Source organism: Ricinus communis, chromosome 4, assembly GCF_019578655.1.
Source record: "Ricinus communis isolate WT05 ecotype wild-type chromosome 4, ASM1957865v1, whole genome shotgun sequence".
Classification (NCBI taxonomy): Eukaryota; Viridiplantae; Streptophyta; class Magnoliopsida; order Malpighiales; family Euphorbiaceae; genus Ricinus; species Ricinus communis.
Window position 1 is genome coordinate 27,439,492 of NC_063259.1, and position 21,212 is coordinate 27,460,703.

Genomic DNA, 21,212 nt, shown 5'->3' on the forward strand with positions numbered 1-21,212 from the left:
TTGAGAAATTTAAAGAAATAAATAATTGTAACTGATATTTAAACATGCATTTAAGGTATTTGATGAATTTTCTAAATAATATTTTTTTTTTTTGCTTTTGGTGATGATTTTAATGGGTGTGATGCTGATGGGTTTGATATTATATCTGAAATAATATACATATGCTATATATACAAAAAAGATATAGTGACTTTGTTATTTTAATATAGTAAAAACTTTAATATGTAATGGTGCAGATATTATTGTTTCATTTTCATCTCTATATACAAAAGTATATAGTAAGAAGAATAATGAGGAGAATGAATTTATAGCACGATCAAATAAAGAGTAATTAGGTTATTACACAACTAGCAAATAAAGAAGATAGCATAGAGCATTTATTCAAGACTTGTTGGCTAATAATTCAATTTAATTCGATTTTTTTTCTTGTAATAGTGCTATCCATATATGAACAAGCAATATAATGACTATTTGAGTTGGCAAATAAATTTAATTAAATAGAATTATATTTTGTAATAATAATGTTTGATAATATGCTTGTTTTAAAAAATTAGTGAAACTTTTTAAGTAGTAGTCAAATTTACAGGTATATAGATACTAAAAATACAAAAAATAAACAAAAAAATAATTATATATATTATATATACCAAATATATTTGAAACATATACCACAAATTATCTAATATATACATCTTATCCCAGCATATAATAAAACAAATGTAAATTAAAAAAAAAATAAAAATTTTAATATATTATAAAAAGAGAAAACATAAATTTAAGTATTTTTTGATTATTAATTTTATTATTTTAAGTAATTTTATACACTAAAGTGGGATCTACTTGAAATAAAAGTCAAAAGGTTTGTCAAATCATACTTAACTAGCAGCAGTTTATATTTATATATAGTGAGGTGTTAAAATGACATAAAAATATAATCTGTACTATTATTTGCTCTAAAAGTAGATTAAAGGCCAATTTGTTTTTCGGTGGAAACCTGAAGGGCTAAAATGCCCTTTATTATGGAGACCCAGGTTTTCGAATCCAAATTCCGCGGCAAATTCACACCTTTGGTGAAACCGTATTCTTTCTTCAAAGTCACCACCGCCTTCATCTCCTTCACAGAAGACACTGTGATGTTGTTGGAGGAGATTAGGTCTGGAAGGAGTGCTTCAATCTTCTCTTGACAAGCTCCCGTTACCTGAGTTGCTCTATTGATTTCATTATTCAGGTTAGCCATTTGTTTATTTGCTTTTCGCCGCTGTTGAAGTAAGTCTTTTCGCCGGAGTTGGTGTGAACGGTTATAGGATTCAGAACAAGTGTGTTTATATTTGGCTTCCGTCGTTTCAAATTTTAAACTCAAAATCTACACTACCTTACAATTGGCGCGATGTTAAAATTGGCTTTTCAAACCACCGAATGAATTGAATGGCTCTGCTCTGGGCTAAAGATTATGGCTAGCTCACAATTCTTCTGGCCCAATTACAACTAATTATTATTATTATTGTTATTTTTATTACTAATATTATTTGTTTATTAATATCTATCCCTGGATTAAATGTATAGACTTTTCAGAATTGCTCTATGAATCATATTTATCCTTAAGTTTAAATATTTGTCTTTTAATTAATTAATAAAACTAATGCAAATTAATTGTAATCTAATAAGAAATATTCACCAACCTAATTCATATTTTTTCTATTTTAATGGTTGACTAGAAGATTCTTAGTATAAAATCTTTTTGCATGTCTTATATTAGTCAAAGTTTAATCAAATACTTTAAATAAATTGTTTATTATACTTATTATATATATCTAACAAATTGATATAATAATATATTTGATGATAATCAATATTAAAGTATATCAACTATTTATTAGGTCATTATTATTAAATATATTATTTCACTTTGAATTAACATAATTGTAAATTTATAGATTAAACAAATTTTCCGTAAAAGCTTAAGAATATATTATCTATATGTAAATATAAATATGAGAAATATATTAATTTAAATTTGAACTATATCTAGAATCAGACATTAGCCCAAGATGTGTAAAATTAATAAAATAAAGTAAAATAGAAGTTAATATTATAAAATTATAATGCAAAAGGTATATAATTTTAATTTTATAATTCAAATAGTTTCAAAGGATTTATCTATCATAATAAAATAATAAAATAGGACAAAAAATTTGCAATGAAGCTAACTTTTAATTAAATTATTTAAATTATAATATGATATTTTTTATTTTTTTTATTTTTAAATAAAACACCGTTACTATTTTTATTTTTTTGTCGTTGTTCAATAATATTTTGAAAATTTTATTGATTTCCATAATATAAAACATTTTAATTTACTTTGTAAGAATAATATGGTCTTCTTAATCTCATTACCTTCGAAATCTTGAAGGAGACTGTTTTCCTAAAGTGTTGTATATACAAAATTGAAGGACACTATTTTCCCTCTCATCTCTGTCTCCATCTTTCGCATTACTATTTTCTAAATAATCCCATAACTATAGAATCCAAAATTATGCTCTGGAAATTTGTCTACTGACCACTAATTACACATGTAACATTATTTGATAGCTCTGAATAACAGATTAAGTTGTAGCCCATCTTAGATTCAATCTTAATAGCATTTAATGCAATCATCCATTTTTGTTTTTAATTTTAAAATTCATTATTTGATAAAATGAATTGGAAACCTAAACATGCTAAGTTAAAAAATAATAATGCGTACATAATTGCACTTTTGTTAATATCCAATTCCAATTAAAAGATTTGAAAGGGAGCGTTTTGGCTTGCACGCTTATAGCCTGGAGTTCCACCCTCTTACCGTGTGCACTCTATCTGTATCTCTCTCTGCCCATTGGTTAACGGGAATGGCACAATCATAAAATCGTAAGACACAGAAGTTCTTTGGAAAAAGTTGCGAGTTTTGATCTTGTTGAAATGAAGCGGTTTTTCAAGCCAATAGAGAAAGAAGGGTCAGCAAAGAAGCCAGCACTCGCACAAGAAGACAGTGAAGGAAAGATAGGAGAGAACGGTGACAATAACACGACCAACAAGCAGCCCTTGAAGTTTATAACCTGGAATGCGAATAGTTTGCTTCTCCGAGCTAAGAATGACTGGCCTGAATTCACTAAATTTGTCTCGACCCTTGATCCTGATGTCATTGCCATACAGGTTTCTCATTCTCTCTTTCTCTGTGTTACCATTTATTTTTTTTGGCTTTATTGTGTACATGATTTTGATCAATTTGAAATGTGCTGTAATATGAAGGGGGTGTTTCATGAGTTAGGTCTATGAAGTTTGATTTTGTGATGCTATGAGTATTTACTTCGTAAAGCTCAAATCTTCTATATGTTTCTTTTTTTTTTATAAAAAAATAATATTAATCTCTATAGATCGTTTTGAAGGTCTTACTTGGCATCGCTTGCTCCTCCTTCAGTTTAGATCATTTCAGAATATGCCATCTCTCAACTCTTTACTGCACAATAGCTTCCATATTTTCTGAGTGTATATGATGCCACTTCATTTTGTTTTAATCACATACTAATCCAAACCTGAGTTAACTTTAGTAACTATGTGAGCAAGAACCTATGTAATTGTATGTTAATGTAGGAGGTAAGGATGCCTGCTGCTGGCTCAAAGGGTGCACCTAAAAACCCAGGAGAGTTGAAAGATGACACGAGCTCTTCCCGTGAGGAAAAGCAGGTAACATCTATACATAGAATAATTTTGAACAGTATCACCTACAATATGAGCTGTAACTGATTTGAAAAATTACCCAACTGTCTAGTTGATGAAGAGTTTTCTTGGTAAACCTGCGATGTGCATTGTGAGACTGTGACTTTGCTTGGGTTCTTGACCCATGCAAGTTTTGAGATTTTCATGCTTGAGGAGTTTTTCTCACATTTTAACTAGCACCAGGAGGGAAGAAGTAATTGTTCGGAAAATGGAAATATTTCCAAATGATCTATCTTTTATCTCACAAATAACGATTTTTTTGAACTTGGATGTCATATGTAGGATGTTTCAAGCTAAACAAACAAAATAGAAAAGAAAATTATGGGATCGCATTGTAACATCTAATTCTTTAGGAATGCAGTATTTTCATAAGTTCTTGGAGAGGCATAAAGAACAGTTTCATGCAAGTAAAATTGAAGAAATGTGTATGAAGGTCAAACGTCTAACATTTACTTATAACCTATTTTAGTTTTTGTGTAATCATGCAGATATTGATGCGTGCTCTTTCCAGTCCACCATTTGGAAGTTACAAAATTTGGTGGTCCCTTGCAGATTCAAAGTATGCAGGGACCGCATTGTTAGTAAAGAAACGTTTCCATAATATAAAGGTCTCTTTCTCTCTCGACAAATCAGGTAGTTTGCTTCAGATCTTCATTGGTTCATGCTCTTGATATGAAGTATCTTTCACTTGGGAATAAGTGAACTCAGTAATAATTTGGACCTAATTTCTTTATCTGATGGAAATTGTTTCATTTTTCTTCTCTTATCATATTTGCATATGAGGTGATAGTCTCTTCTACATTTTTCTCTGTCATTAGCTTCAAAGCATGAACCAGATGGCCGGGTTATTTTAGCTGAATTTGAGTCATTTCGTTTATTGAATACATATGCGCCAAACAATGGGTGGAAAGAGGAGGAGACCTCATTTCAGAGGAGAAGAAAATGGGACAAAAGGATGTTGGAGTTTGTCGTGCAATTGTCAGATAAGCCTCTTATATGGTGTGGTGATCTGAATGTTAGGTTAGTATTTTCCTTTCTCTTTGTCCTTTCTTCATTAAGTGGAAGAGAAATGGCATTGTGCCTTTTTCAATTGTATGTATAATGTTTTTTTTTTTGGTCTTTGTTATATTTTGACTATATAGCACCACCCAAGCTAATTATTTATGTTATCAATTAAATACTCTACCATTGGTTTAGCGTACATAAACATGAATTTCTTGTTTGGAATTTATTAAGATAGGAACACTTAGTGTAGTATGTCCTCACATAGTTGCTACCAAGACCATGGTTAGATGGATTGATTTTAGCACTGACTGCCATTTGCTTCACGTGTCTTTAAGGTCAAGAAACTATAGATGATCGTTAATTAACTGAAAAAGAAATGGTGGTACATTGACTCGTGCACAGTTCATTCTTCAAAGCGTGATGAATTGATTCAGTAGTCTGGGATTATGATTGGTCAGGTTACACTTAGAGAGAAGTATTCTTGACTTCTCAAGAAAGTGTTCTCACAATTAGATCTGCTTTATGTGTCTAATTTTAATAGGACTTAGTATTCTATCAATGATCTTATACTTAAAGTTTTGATTTCTAAAGTGCAGCCATGAGGAGATCGATGTGAGCCATCCTGAATTTTTCATTGCAGCAAAGCAAAATGGTTATGTTCCTCCAAATAAAGAGGTGTTAGTATTTGTCTGAGCATATTCTGGCATTTTTTAGTTTCATGCGAACTTTGATGCATGATCTTGTTCAAGTTGCCTTTGGCACCAGAAGTCTTTGGGAAAGATGATCTACTGGACAACTGTAATTTCCTGTTGGATCTCATGCATTTTGAACATCAAGGAGAATTTATTGGTCCTTGTAAATGAAATTGCTTGTGTCGAGTTAAATGATCTCCATCATCTGGGTTACTTTTGTATGTGTGGATGTTTTTTTAGTTTTCTTGATATTCTTTGGATTTCAACTGTTTAGTATCTAAACAGTTCTGATGACCTTGCCTTTTGTCATTGCAGGACTGTGGGCAGCCGGGCTTTACCTTAAATGAAAGGAAACGCTTTGGTAGCATTCTGAGAGAGTGAGTGCATCCACTGAATATGTATCGCGATTGTTTTATTTAGCAATTAGGAATCATAACCATACCCTAACTGATATTTTCCCCTTACATAGATTGAGATGAGTTGTCAGTTTTTAATGTTTCTCATTTAACTTTTTCCACTATCAATTTAGCATTACTCGTCATCCCAGCAATGTTCTTTTCACTCTCTTGAACTCCATATGCTGCAGATTCACATTGTTGCTTTGAAAGTTTCTTATCTTTTGTTGTTTACTAATGTTCTGTTTTGGATACTCCAGGGGAAAGCTAATAGATGCATATAGATTTTTGCACAAGGAGAAGGACATGGAGCGTGGCTTTTCATGGTCTGGAAACCCTATTGGAAAGTATGGATCAGCTATTCGTCAGGCATATAAAATATTTCTACTGCATATTTCTGTTTGATTATGTTTTTCTTATCTTTTTCAAACAATGCATTCTTTTCTTACCATTGAAGTGTTTCAAATTGTTGTATTACCCTTATGTGGAGTGATATATTTTTAGTTCCTAAGAAGTAGTTTTATTGTAGGTATCGAGGGAAAAGGATGCGGATTGATTATTTCATAGTCTCGGAGAAACTTAAAGGGAGGATTATTTCGTGTGAGATGCATGGACAAGGAATTGAGTTGCAAGGTGTTATTTATTTATGCCAAGCAAATTGCTTATACTAGTGAAGTGCCATGCAAATTGTTTATACTTAGTGAAGTTAAGTTGGGAAATCTTTTTATCCTCCATTTAATGAGTTGAGCCACCAAGGTCTTGGTCTGGTGGAAAAAAACTAAATGCCATCTAAGAGGTTTTGGGCTTTATACCCGTCATTCTTGTTCTGGTTTATCTGGTTGTAGGTTTATTTTGCTTGTCCAAATGTAATTAGCATAAATCCAGTTATAATATGAATTGAGATCCGTAGTAAATTGTGAATGACTGCGTTGTTTTTTTTTTTTTGTAATCTCTTCTTATTTCCCTATTCAGATTTTCTCCAAGAGAAATTCATTTAACTGAATTCATGCTAAATCCTTGGCAGGTTTCTATGGAAGCGATCACTGCCCAGTTTCTCTTGAGCTTGTGCCGACTACTTGTGATTCCCGGGAGAGTTAATTTACATGTATGTCCATCTTGTGATTAAGCTGTTATTTAATCTCTAGATGTATTGAGCGGAAAGTCTTTATGAGGATGAATTGCTTGGTGTATGTTTATTAGCTATCAAACTAACCATGGATGCATATCCTTTAACTGGGATTAATGAGATATGATTAGTTAGGCTGAAATTTGTTCTACCACCACTCCTCACATGGCAGGTGGCTGCCTTAACGGGCAGTTCGCTCCTCGCATTTTATCTCCTTATAAGATATATATATATATATATATATATAAATTCTTGAGGTTGCTTTTGTAGTATTATGTTAATGTGGGTTTGGTTGATAATTATTAATATACATATATGCTTGTCGAGAAGTTGTTTTCTCCGTGGGGACCAATTTCATGGATAACCAACAACGATGCTGTACATAGGTAAAGAAAGAGAGATGATTGGAGCTGTGTTGTGTGCAGTTGCAAGTGGAATCTAAAGATCATAATTTTTGCTTTGGAAGTTTTTGGTTCTAATAATATAATTGAAGCGCGCATCATGCATTCTTTAATTTTTCCATTTATTTGTTGCCTAGATGTTACAGTCGATAATGCTTTTAATTAAGAACAATTCAGGGTCAGTTTGGCATTACTTTTTTTCCCAACTACTTCTCATTTTTTATTTTTATTTTTATTTTTACATAAAAGTCTTTATTAGCTACTTCTTAAAATTTTGGTTTTTTCAAGAAGATAGCAAGTTATGCTTTTATTTTTATTTTATTTTCCAAAAAACGCAAACTAAAAAAGGTAAGGGTATTATTTTCTTTATAAAAATAGGTCCGCAACAATATGGAACTAGTCTGAATCTTTAAAATTTGAAAATTTTAAAATCAGCAAGTGTGCAAAGGTTAAAATAATACTAATAAACTGGTAAAGAAAGAATCAAGAAATGTATGGGGGGAGTAATGATGGATGATATGAGATAAGGGTGTTTAAGGAAGAGCGGACCCTTTGCATTATCTTTTGGACAAAGGGTCAAAAACCACCCTAAACTTGTATCAAAGAGTTAAATTGGTCCAATTTAAACTATTTTAGCAAATAAGTCTATAATTTTTATTTATAGACCAAATGACTCCAAATTTTAACCAAGTCTTGCATGTAGTATGCAATTGCCGGTGAAAGGAGGTGGACTAAATATCCGGACATCATTCTCTCTGTTCCAATGAGTTAATAATTTTTTTTCTTTATTTTTTTCTCATCTTTTTCACCTTTGTCATTCATACTACTGCTACTACCGATCATTGCAATAATCTTTCATTTCATAAGCTACTCATTTTTATTGTTATTTTTCTCTCTCATAGTTCTCTTTTATTATATATCCGTTTTTTTTAAAACTATTATATATCTATTTCTAATCTACACATTCTATAGACTTATCACATCTATTTCATGAACTAGTCGACAATACTACTACCAACCCACAACTATAAATATCATCAATTTTATGAAAGTACCTATAAAGATTATTCCTTTTAGTATTCTAACAATTCCCATTAAAATAAAACTGAAATTGATAAAGAAAATAAAATTAAAAGTTAAAAAGAAAAAAGAAAGAAAAATCTGAAAAATCAAAAAAGTTATTACTGTGTCCATGAAAATGAAAATGAAATTCCTGCAAGCAATTATTGACCATCTCAAACTTGTAGTCACTCATCATCCTAAAGAAACGAGAATCAAACCCATAAAAATAAGATACAAAGATGTAAAGAGACCAATTAATACATAACAAACAACTTCATCAAATACTTTTTATTTTCGTTTTGGAAATACGTGATTTTCTTTTCAAACTTGCCATCACCAATTTAAAACAAGATACTTTAAAGAGAAAGTAATTTTCACTTTTAATTATTTAACTCAATTATCACAATAACCAAAATTACAACACGTTTATTTTATTTTTAAATATATTAACTCAAAATTTAAGAAAATGCTTTAATTGAAAAATAAAAAATTCTAATATACTTTTGAAGAGTGTACGACACGCGTCCCTCAATTGAAGATTAGGAAATTAAGTGGCTCTAAAATAGAAGTTTAGGATTTATTTGATGAAAAAGTTCAAATTGGATCTATTTGATCCTTTAACACAATTTCAGGGGGCTAATTTCATCAAGTCTAAGTTAGAGATGGCATCGAAGTGGGCAGCTGAAAAATGATATTGCTGGCTGGCTGCCGCTAGTGGCTCACTGGTGCGGTGGACATGTCACAAAAGTGCAACTAAATTTTACACCTGTCGACATGATTAATAGATAAATAGCATTAGGATTAGTAGTAATTGAGTATTTGTATCTGATAATTCAGTAAATCCTTCCAACTTCATTTTCTTTTAAAAATCTGCAAACCCCAGTTCAAATATTTCATAAGGTTTCTATATCTCTCTAATTACATGATTTTAATATTATCCTTTCACAAAGTAGTTATTATTAACTCTTTTTAAATTTTTCAATAAAGATGGCCGGTTTTCACCAAAAAAGAAAAATCATTCATTTCAATTAATGTGAAAATATATAAAACATGAAAATAAATTAAAAAAATAAGTTATTATAATAATTGATTTGAATAATAAATGAGTTTTCTTTTATATATGGCTCAATTTAAATAATAAAATTTTCAAACAACATATTGAGTATCAAAAAAAGAATTATAAAAAAAATTATCATAAAGAAATCATTAAAAACTTATTAAAAATATGTCTGACTATTAATTAGAATAAAAAAATATTACATAATGACTTATGTCGGTAATTTATTCAGTATCATATAATATTAATGTTTATATATATTTTAAACCATTAGATTTATTAAATTTAATCACAGTTTACTAATAAAATATTATAAATAATTTATGGAGGGCCTTTTTTAAAGACTAATTATAAAATTTAAGTAAACTTTTTATTTTTATTTTTTGATGTAACAATAGAGAGATGGTTACAAAGGCAAGATGATGACATACAATGATTTGAAAAAGGCATTACAATTATAGGCTAACCTCTTTTAAATAATAAAAAAATAAAGAAGAAGAGTTGACACCCTAACTCTGCCCTATTAATATCCCATTTCTCGCAATAAAAGGCAGATTATGCTTCTTTGCTTGTACCGCTGGGTACAACACTGCTGCTGCTACTCCTTCCTACAATGCTCCAATTAGAGTAGGAGCTAGTTTTGCCTGTTCCCAATACGGGCCCTATAGCCCACCATAGTTACAGTGAATCCAATCATCACGTGACGGGTGGATGCTCAACAAAAGATTATTAAACCGAAAAAACTATTCTGGTTTTTCTTCTTTTTTCCTGCGGCTGTTGACATTAATTACAATCGTTTGACATGTCACGGTTCCGATGGGTTTTCTTGCAGACTCCGTTTGACCACACTCCAAGTCAAACCTGAAGTTACAAAAAAAAAACAGTATAATTAAAGAAAAATATTTTGTTTAATCTCTTAACAATGGATGTCATATTATATTCTTTGAGTATGTTATTTAATTATAAAATACATTATGCCATAATATTACATCAGATAATAATTAAGTATAGTAAAAATATGATAATTTAATTACATTATCTAAAGCATTCTAATAAATTCTTAAATTACACTCACTTTTTAATATAGAAAATATATATAAAGATTAAATTTTTAAATTCTTTTTATTCACTTAACAGTCATATTCTTTTTTTCTGCTGACATCCTAATCATCTAATGACAGTCTGAACATAAAATATTTATTTATCTATAGATAGTTAATCTTTGTTTTGTTATTACCAAATATAAAATTTAATTTCTATATGTGTAATGTGAATTTTTAATTTTGTAATTAAAATCCAACTAGATTTATTAACCTTTTTAATTTTTAAAAAAATAATATTATTGAATTAATCTAAATTCAGTAAACCAGAAAGAAAAGAAGCCGGATAAACGAATATAATTAACCATATTATTAGATATTGAAATAAATTTCTTTATAATTTTATACGAGCTATTTCATTAATTAAACTACGAATAATCATAATTTCACAATTTTTTCATCTTAAAAAATAAAGATTTATAATCATTTAAAATTAGATAAATTATCGTGAACAATATTAAAAAAGTATTAATTAAAAGTTAACAATGACATTGCGAAAGATTATAAACCTATTAAGCTTTGATTTAGACCAAATGAAAATTGTTTATTCCCAAAAAAATAAAAAGAAGTTAGTTTTTGTTTCAAGACTACAACAGAAAGGGCTGCAAGGAAGGTGAAAGTTGAAGTCAAATTTTACGTTGAAAAGCTAAACAGTGGTAGAAACTGTAAATAGAAACAAAAGTGATGTCATTTACAGAACACATACAAACCCAAAATAAAACCCCACTCTCACATGTTCACTACTCTCTCTGCTCCATCCTCTGCCTCTCCATTTTCACCGCTCTGTAATTGAAACAGAGCAAAACCCCCCACCAAAAAAAAGAAGAAAACAATTCATAAATAATTAAAAAACCCAACAAACAGAGACAAAAAAAAAATAGAAAAACATTTAACATAATATATACACTCGCACAAAAGAAAAAGAAGGAAAAGGAAAAAAAATAGAAAAGTGAAATGAAGCAAAGAATCTGATCACCTCCATCTCCTTCTTCTTTCTCTCTCTTCTAAGTCCAAAAATGGACTTTGTATGAGAAAGAAAGCCACAAATCCAAACGCAACCCACATAAATATTTCAAATCTTTTTAAAGTTTTTCATGGCAGCTCCTAGTGGGTTAGTCACAGAGCCAACAGCTTCACAGCAGCCACAAGAAGTCTTTCAATGGCTTAAAAACCTACCATTAGCACCAGAGTATCATCCAACTCTAGCAGAATTTCAAGATCCAATTGCCTACATTTTCAAAATTGAAAAAGAAGCTTCTAAGTATGGTATTTGCAAAATCGTCCCTCCAGTTCTTGCAGCTCCTAAAAAAGCTGCAATTGCTAACCTTAACAGGTCTCTTGCTGCTCGTTCCAGCAGCTCCAAATCAGCACCCACATTCACTACCCGTCAGCAGCAGATCGGGTTTTGCCCGAGAAAGCCCCGGCCAGTGCAGAAACCCGTGTGGCAAAGTGGAGAGAATTATACTTTTCAAGAATTTGAAGCTAAAGCTAAATCCTTTGAGAAAAGTTATTTCAAGAAATGTCCAAAGAAAACAGCCTTTTCGCCTTTAGAAGTTGAAACCCTTTATTGGAAAGCTACTGTTGATAAACCTTTCTCTGTAGAGTATGCAAATGACATGCCGGGTTCTGCTTTCTCAGTGAAGAAGATGAGTGGAGGAAAAGAGATTATTGAAGGAGTTACTGTAGGGGAAACTGAGTGGAATATGAGAGGAGTGTCAAGGGCAAAAGGGTCATTGTTGAGGTTTATGAAGGAGGAGATACCTGGGGTTACCTCACCTATGGTTTATGTTGCTATGATGTTTAGTTGGTTTGCTTGGCATGTTGAGGATCATGATTTACATAGCTTGAATTACTTGCATTTGGGGGCAGGGAAGACTTGGTATGGTGTGCCTAAAGAGGCTGCCGTTGCGTTTGAGGAGGTGGTAAGAGATCATGGGTATGGAGGAGAGATAAATCCACTTGGTGAGTTGCTGTTATAGATTAAACTATTCTGAATTAAGTAATATGCAAGCACAATTTCAAATGCAACAGTTAGCAGCATTAGTATTATTAAGCCAGATGGGAAAATTGTATAATTTCAAAAGTTGTGGGAGTTGAGAATGTTCCGAGTGACCAAATTAAATTAGTAAGATAGGCTATTGAGTAATGTGAGTTTTGAGAATGGTGACAATTGATTGTTATTTTGTGGATGATGTAACAAGGCTTGTTATACATATCTAACTTTAAGGGTTCTGAAGATTTTATGTTGCCTTTCCTGCAATTTTATTAGTGTTAAATAAATTTTGAAGTGATTTAGCATAAATCTTTGTAAGTTTGGGGTGTTGATTAGATACTGGGTGGATGCTTATACTCTTTTGTTTTCCCAATCGTGTTGTGTGATTAAGTAGATGCGAGAAAGATAGGAAGCATATTTTGTGTCTTCATTGTGACGCATCAAGTGTGTTAAACTGTTTTGGTGGATAGAGCATAACATAGGATGTCTTCTTGGATATCTTAGTAGTTAATTTTATTAGCTGCTTTGGTTGTGAGGCTGTCACTCGAAGTGAACTTTGATGGAAGCTTGGCTGATTATTTGAGAAGTACTATTCAAAGAGATCTTGCACACAAATAATACGGACATTCTTTATAGAACCTAAACTGAATCTCTTATTTGAAAAAGAGCAGGCTAGGTTTATGCACAGTAGACACCTATCTACGAATGCTGATTTCTTTATGAGAATATGTTTGTGCTATTTATCTTTTAGTCGTCCTTTACGATTGCTTTTTATTTAAAATAGTTAATAATGATTTTGTTCTGGTTTACCTGCAAATTTTCTTTTGGAATTAAGAGAATGATACATGACTTTATTGCTATGGATATATATCTATCAACTAACTGCATTTTTATTTGCCTTCTATCAGTTACATTTTCAGTTCTTGGTGAGAAGACCACAGTTATGTCACCTGAAGTATTTGTTACTGCTGGTGTACCATGCTGCAGGTACCTTCCATTCCTGTCCTACTCTTGCTCCTCAATATTCTCTCGGAATTTTCTATCAAATTGCTTATGTAACACTCTGGGATCTGATTTTTAATGACCTTGTGTCGTCCTAAAGAGAAAGACCCTCTTTTTAATTTAAGACGCCATTGTTTATTTTACAAGTAGGAAATTGTGAACTAAACTTTGAAAATAATCTTTGGAATAGTATAACTTGTGTATCCAATGTTTTCAATCTCCCTGGAGTCATCTGTGTAAGTAGTAACTTCTTAGTTGATCTTAATCAGGTTAGTGCAAAATGCTGGGGAGTTTGTTGTCACTTTCCCAAGAGCCTATCATTCAGGGTTCAGTCATGGTATGAAACCTCTGTATTTCAGTTCAATATTCTTGTGCTTCTTTGATTGTCATTGACACTCATCGTTTTTGACACTTAGGGTTTAATTGTGGGGAGGCAGCCAATATTGCAACTCCTGAATGGTTGAGGGTTGCTAAAGATGCTGCTATTCGAAGAGCTTCAATTAATTATCCTCCAATGGTGTCTCATTTCCAGTTACTTTATGATCTTGCACTAGAGTTATGTACAAGGTTTGTTTTATCCACTAGTGCCACTAAATCCTTGCTGCTGGAATACTGTTCTTATCATTTCCAATAAATTCCTTGTATGTTTTCCTAGGGATTCTGCTTTTTCGAATTGAATTATTTCGAACTGAAACTTAATAGAGCTCTTGATGAATTCAGCTATTCTTGATTTGTTTATTATAAATATAAAGCTGGCAAAAAATTAATTGATTTGAAGTATCCAATCATGTGATGCTGGGAAGACTTTCTCAGAAAAACTAACTCAATTCTAGCATTATTAGAAATTTGTGGTATTGTGATAAGACAATTGTCATCGTCATGTTCTCTTATATGCTTCTATGTTATGTCCAGTTAACTGTCTTTTATGCATAACTTAAATAATGTAATTTCCTGGTGAAATGTTTCCCTGAGTGCTGCCAGATGTTTTTGCTATGATGGTACGCAATGATGTAGTTCACATAGAATTGACTGTTGTAACTATAGGCTGCCTCATTTTATGATTCTATTTGCAGAATGCCTGTGAGCATTAGTGCTAAACCACGGAGTTCTAGACTAAAAGACAAGCAAAAGGGTGAAGGAGAAACATTGGTTAAAGAACAATTTGTCCAGAATGTAATTCACAATAATGAGCTGCTTCATATCCTTGGAAAGGGATCTTCAGTTGTTCTTCTTCCTCGGAGTTCTTCAGACATATCTGTTTGTTCAGATTTACGTGTTGGGTCGCAGTTAAGAGTGAACCCCTCCCTTGGACTATGCACTAACAAGGGGATTATGAAATCCTCAAAAAGCTTAGTTCCTGATGAAACTATGCCAGAAAGGAACTATGGGATCGACCAATCAAAAGGTACCATTTCAGTTAAAGAAAAGTTTGCTTCTTTGTGCGAGAGAAATAGGTTTTCCTCATTGAACGGAAACGAGAATAAGCACACCACAAACACTAGAACGGAAAACAAGGGTACTACTCATGGTGATAAGTTGTCTGATCAGAGACTTTTTTCATGTGTCACTTGTGGAATTTTGAGCTTTGATTGCATTGCTGTCGTTCAACCAACGGAAACAGCTGCTAGATACCTCATGTCTGCTGATTGTAGCTTCTTTAATGATTGGATTGTTGGGTCTGGAGCAACTAATAATAGGTTGACCACTACCAATGGAGACCCAAATACTTGCCAGCTGGATCAGCCTACGGGTATGTTTTAAATGGATGGTGTCTTGCCTATATCACATGATATAACATATAAGACAGTCAAGTATTTTGTAGTTTATATTCTGTCACTCATCAGCTATATTGACCTGAACCATGTGTACCAATTATGCTATGCACACATTCGATGGGATGGTAACACATTTCTTGAGTTTGTTGATACAGATCCTCAAAAATAGTGTGCTAATGTTGAATCCTACTGGTGGGGAACTGATCCTCAAGGTTGGGGTGGGGGTCTGGGCTAGCTGGAGACCCACTGTATTTTTAATACCCTCTCATCCCTTTGTAAAAATTTATGCTGCATTAAAGGTTACATGATGTACGTGGTTGATCAAATATGAATAAATGTAAACCGTACACTGTATAGACATCAAAATGGCTGAAGCCTTTTCTCTAAATTACCAATTTTATTTTTCTTTTTATGTGTAGATTCTGTCTATTTAATGATTTCTTATTTTAGATGCTGATTTAGACACCCGTTTTTTTACAGGATGGGTGGAAAACAGTGTTGTGGATCATTTATATGATGTTCCTGTTCAGTCTGTTAATTATCAGCCTCAAAAGATAGATAAAAGTAAAGTGAATTCCAATGCTACAATGCAGGGAGAATCTTCTGCTCTTGGCCTATTGGCTTTGAATTATGGAAATTCATCCGACTCTGAGGAAGACCAGGATGAACCAGATGTATCAGACCATGCTATTGACATGCCAACCTGCTCATCAGAAAATAAATATAAGTATCAGAATTGTGCTTTGCCTTCTTTCAAGCAAGAGTGTCATCATGATGAAACTGTTAGTCACACTCTATCTTTAGTAACGCTTGATTGTGGAGATAAAGTTTCTCTTCAAACTGATGATTGCCATAAAGAACATGGAGATAGAGCGGGCAATTTCAAGGATGGAACTCCTGATTGCTTTCTTGACTTTGGAACAGATAATATGGAACCTAATGGTTCGGAGTGTAGATTTGGAGATGCAGTGTCAATTTCACATATAAATTCAAATTGTTCCCCAGCTGTCCATGATACAGAAAAAATGAAGTTTAGAAGAGTTGTTCCAAGAGGGAACGGGGATATGCCATTTGCCCAAAGATCTGATGAAGATTCTTCTCGTATGCACGTCTTCTGTCTTGAGCATGCTGTAGAAGTGGAACAGCAATTTCGTTCAATTGGAGGAGTGCATATATTGCTTCTCTGTCATCCAGGTATGTGATGATACTAACTTCACCGTGAAGTTTTCATTCGAATAACACTTCCTTTCCTTGTTGTCTCCAAATTCGCTTTCCCAATGCCCTTTACTTGCCAACATCAAGTTTTCTGCTCAATTACTTTAGCGGTGATATTGGGGTATGACCTTAGTTGTTACGACATAGTTGAGGGTGATCATGCAGTAAATGGATGAAGTGATCCAAATTGTAATACCGTATTTTACATTCCTCCCATGATGTCAGAGGGTGATTTACTGTATGGCAATTTGCAAAATACACTTAGTTCCATTATGCACCACCTTCCTGCTGTATTTTCCACTATTAATATCCTGTCTTCCCATTTTGTTTGTGCTGAGATTTGACAAGATTATGGTGTATAATGGAGATGGTTTTATTGAGAAAAAGTGATGTATATTTTGGATGGAATTTGTAACTGCTTTATATTAATGTTTTAAGTCATCAGTCATCTGAAACTGAGTTTATGCTCCTTTACATTATAAAGGAAGTAGCTCCTCATGAGCTAGCCCTGCAGTAGAAGTAACCTGTCCTTTATATACTTGATAAAGTCTGACAAGCCACCGTTAATGATATGACTATGACCAATGTCATAACTCTGTTGAATTCCTAACCAAATAGTTCTCTGGCAGATCTTTATGCTTTTTGCTTGTATTTCTGCATGTATTGGAATGTTATGGTTTATATGCTTCCTTGTAATTTCTATGGAAATATTTGCAGAGTATCCCAGGCTAGAAGCTGAGGCAAAGTTAGTGTCTGAAGAACTGGGAATTGACCACCTCTGGAATGATATTGCTTTCAGGGATGCCACCAAAAATGACGAGGAGAATATCCAATCTGCCCTGGATAGTGAGGAAGCAATACCAGGGAACGGGGACTGGGCTGTAAAGCTGGGGATCAATCTTTTTTACAGTGCCAGTCTCAGCCATTCTTCTCTTTATAGTAAGCAGATGCCATACAATTCTGTTATATACAAAGCTTTTGGTCGTGTTTCTCCAGCTAGCTCTCCCACAAAGTTAAATGTATATGGAAGGAGGTCTGGCAAGCAGAAAAAAGTGGTGGCTGGGAGATGGTGTGGGAAAGTTTGGATGTCAAATCAAGTTCATAATTTCCTATTGAAAAATGCTTCTGAGGATCGGGATCAAGAAGAAGAGCAAGACGGAAGTTTTCATGGTTGGAAAATGCTGGATGAGAAGGTCGAGAGAAAGCTACAAAACTTCTACAAGACTGAAACTGCCTTGGCGGCCGCAAAATCTGTGAGGAAGAGGAAATTGACAACGGTGACTAGGCCAATTAAAAAAGTCAAATCTCCAGAGACAGAAGCTGCTGCTTCAGATGATTTAGAAGAGGATGTTTCTCATAAGCAGCACACAAAAGTTTATAGTAGGAAGCAAACCAAACACATTGAGAGGGAAGTTTCATATGATTCATTGGATAATTCTCATCAGCAGCATGGGAAAACTCATAGAATCAAACAGGCAAAATCTGTTGAGAGAGATGATGCAGTTTCAGATGATTCATTGGGAGGTAATACTCATCAGCAGCAGCATAGAAGAATTCTGAGAAGCAAGCAGGTCAAATATATTGACAGTGAAAATGATGTCTCAGATACTTTAATAGGGAGCAATTCCCAAAAGCAACATAGCAGAATTCCTAAACCTAGAAGCAAGCAAGTCAAATATATTCGGAGGAAAAGTGAAATTTCAGATGATTCCCTGGAAGGAGATATTAATGAGTGGCACGGGAGGGGTCCTAGAAGCACACAAGCTGGGTTTTATGGGAGGGAAGTAGCAGTTTCAGATGATTCACTTGAGGAGAGTTCTCATCGGCCACTAGGAACAGTTCGCAGAAGCAAACAAGCTGCATATTTTGAGAGTGAAGATGCACTTTCAGATGATTCAGTGGAAAACAGTTCCCTTCAGCAGAATAGGAGGGTTTCTAGAGGCAGTCTAGCCAAATATTTTGAGAGGGAAGACGAAGTTTCAGATGACATGCTGGAGGAAAATACCTTTCAGCAGTGCACAGGATCTCACAGGAGCAGGAAAAAGAAATTTGTTGACAGGGAGGGTGAGGTTTCCGATAACCTACTGGATGAAAGCACACAGCTGCAGCACAGGAGGATTTTTAGAAGCAAGCAAGGTAGATTTGTTGAGAGGGAAGATGAAGTTTCAGATGATTCGTTGGAGGACAATTCTCAGCAGCAACGAAGAATTCCTACAAGCAAAAGGGCCAAATTTGTTGAGAGTGAAGATGCAGTTTCAGATGAACTGGAGGATGATACTCATCTTAAGCATTGGAGAATTCCTAGAAGCAAGAAGGCTAAAATTATGGAGAGGGAAGCTTGCTCAGATGATTTGCAGGAGAATGATGCTCAATGGCAGCCTAGGAAGACTCCTAGAGGCAAGCCGGTCAAATTCATTGAGAGGGAGGATGTATCAGATGATCTGGAGGAGGCAACCCATTGGCAGCAAAGAAAGACCTCTCGACACAAACCGGTCACATCTTTTGAAAGGGAAGATGTTTCAGATGATCTACAAGAAGAAAATACACGTTGGCAGCCAAGGAAGACTACTAGAGGCAAGCAAACCAAATTTTTTGAGAAGGAGGATGTTTCGGATGATCTGCAAGAGGATGATACTCGTTGGCACCCAAGCAAGACTCCTAAAAGCAAGCAAGCCAAATATGCTGAATTGGAAGATGCAGTTTCAGATGATTTGCTGGAGGATAATTCAACTAAGCAGCACCGGAGGATTCTAAGAAACAAGCAGAAATCAGGGACCCTTGGCAAAGTGAATCGAGAGAGTATTCAGCATGTGAAACAAGGGACCGCTCGAGCAAAAAAGAAAGAGAATTCTAAGTCAATCAAGAAAGAGAAGGAAGTGAAGCAAGAGAATCCTGGATTTCGGAATAGTAAAAGTGGCAGACTATTTGAGTCACATGTTGAAGAGGAGGTGGAAGGTGGCCCTAGCACACGCCTTAGGAAGAGGCCCTCAAAAGCATCAAAAGAATCAGAAACAAAGCTAAAGGAGAAGCTGCAAAGCAATAAGAAAAAAGTGAGGGGCAGTGCTTCAGCAGTCAAGCGGGCGAGTGGCCAGAAAAATAATAAGGATGAGGATGCAGAATATCAGTGTGATATTGAGGGGTGCACCATGAGTTTTGGCTCAAAACAAGAGCTAGCAGTACACAAAAGAAATATTTGTCCAGTCAAGGGGTGTGGTAAGACTTTCTTGTCACACAAATATTTGGTGCAGCACCGCCGAGTCCACCTGGATGATCGCCCCCTTAAGTGTCCCTGGAAGGGCTGCAAGGTGACATTCAAATGGGCATGGGCAAGGACCGAACACATTCGTGTTCACACAGGTGCCCGTCCTTATGTGTGTGCCGAGGAAGGCTGTGGGCAGACATTCAGATTTGTTTCAGATTTCAGTCGTCATAAAAGGAAGACTGGTCATTCGGTGAAGAAAAGCAGGAATTGATTTAGAGAAAAAAAATGTACTTTTTGTTCTTGTTTAACATTGCTAGTTGCAACTGTTGCTCAATTGACAGGGTAGAAAACTAGGTTGAAGGATAGGGTTAGAATTCCCCTGTAATTGTCATTCATATTAACATTATTTCTCTGTTATGATGGGTCTTAATTAGCCCCATTTATTTACTTGCAATCTGACCAATTGCTTGGCTCTTGAAATATATTTATCTCTAATGGATCTTTTTCGGAGTTGATGGTGGCTCCCACTTAGGACTGATGGTAACCAAGTTTATGTAATATCAATACCCTGAAATTTTTTAACTCTTTAAGCTCATTTATCATTCCAATTAGGCATTATCATATATGGCAAAGTCAATGAGGCCAAGGCCATAAATTTGGGTGTAGAAACACACAACTTGGGCCTTGGCAAGAAACACTTGGGAACTAAAAGCTTCACAAATTAGATCCCTTTGCAAAAAAAAAAAAAAAAAAAAAAAGAAACATAAATATTAATAATGTTTGTCTCATATGAATTAAGCTTTTTGTATGCTGTTATTGTTATTTATTAAATCAGAATTAATACAAATTATTTAATATGAGGGATAACTTACATTTAAAAAATAGAATAAAAAGAAAAACATGTAGCCATTATCCAAACAGTAATAGATTCCTTTTTCTTCTTTTAGAAAGTCCAACAGATACTTGTACGGTTGACTGAATCTGAGTAGGAGCACGTTGCCTAAAATGTATAGGAAAAACGTTATTTAGTGACAGACTTAGAAATTAGCCTTAATCATTATCGTATCGTAATTCTTCACAATCTTAAAATCAATTGCCTTAATCACATCACTTGACAAAATAAAACAATTATTTATCCTTTAATAATGCAATTTAAATCATCTTTTCATCATAAAGTGATCTGTTAGTATTTTATTTTATAAAACTCAAATGAATAACTATTTTTTATTTATTTTATTATCATCCACCAGAAAATAACTCAAATTTGTTACTTTTATGTTAACAATGTGTTTCCATTTAAAAAAAAGAAGAATAATAAAAAATTGTATAATTATATGTATAGTATAAATGTATGGCTACTGGAGCCTCTGAATTTGGAGTCAATAAATAGTTCTTCTGGATTTTGAATTTCTAACTAATTTATCTGATAATTTG

At 33.5% G+C, this 21,212-nt stretch overlaps 2 protein-coding genes across 2 annotated transcripts; both read left to right on the forward strand.

Annotated features, from left to right (window-relative positions):
* The first annotated feature begins 2,765 nt into the window (after nt 1-2,765).
* LOC8266381 (DNA-(apurinic or apyrimidinic site) endonuclease) lies at nt 2,766-7,122 on the forward strand. The gene is made up of 9 exons (XM_048373455.1): nt 2,766-3,189; nt 3,628-3,720; nt 4,242-4,386; nt 4,572-4,773; nt 5,355-5,433; nt 5,766-5,827; nt 6,106-6,192; nt 6,375-6,478; nt 6,870-7,122. The coding sequence occupies exons 1-9, from the start codon at nt 2,956-2,958 to the stop codon at nt 6,941-6,943; spliced, it is 1,080 nt and encodes a 359-aa protein (XP_048229412.1). The 5' UTR covers nt 2,766-2,955; the 3' UTR covers nt 6,944-7,122.
* Nucleotides 7,123-11,165: 4,043 nt separating this feature from the next.
* Nucleotides 11,166-20,260, forward strand: LOC8266380 (lysine-specific demethylase REF6). Its single transcript, XM_015724671.3, has 7 exons — nt 11,166-12,553; nt 13,493-13,571; nt 13,856-13,923; nt 14,003-14,153; nt 14,660-15,336; nt 15,842-16,555; nt 17,294-20,260. Exons 1-7 carry the CDS (start codon nt 11,686-11,688, stop codon nt 20,047-20,049), a joined length of 5,313 nt encoding a protein of 1,770 aa, XP_015580157.2. The 5' UTR covers nt 11,166-11,685; the 3' UTR covers nt 20,050-20,260.
* Nucleotides 20,261-21,212: the final 952 nt, after the last annotated feature.

Excerpts from the sequence above, each read along its gene's own strand:
- LOC8266381 (XM_048373455.1), top strand. The coding sequence starts at position 2,956 with ATGAAGCGGTTTTTCAAGCCAATAGAGAAAGAAGGGTCAGCAAAGAAG. Across the intron at positions 3,190-3,627 it reads CTGATGTCATTGCCATACAG|GAGGTAAGGATGCCTGCTGC; the intron begins GTTTCTCATTCT and ends ATGTTAATGTAG. Across the intron at positions 3,721-4,241 it reads CTTCCCGTGAGGAAAAGCAG|ATATTGATGCGTGCTCTTTC; the intron begins GTAACATCTATA and ends GTAATCATGCAG.
- LOC8266380 (XM_015724671.3), top strand. The coding sequence starts at position 11,686 with ATGGCAGCTCCTAGTGGGTTAGTCACAGAGCCAACAGCTTCACAGCAG. Across the intron at positions 12,554-13,492 it reads AGGAGAGATAAATCCACTTG|TTACATTTTCAGTTCTTGGT; the intron begins GTGAGTTGCTGT and ends GCCTTCTATCAG. Across the intron at positions 14,154-14,659 it reads GCACTAGAGTTATGTACAAG|AATGCCTGTGAGCATTAGTG; the intron begins GTTTGTTTTATC and ends TTCTATTTGCAG.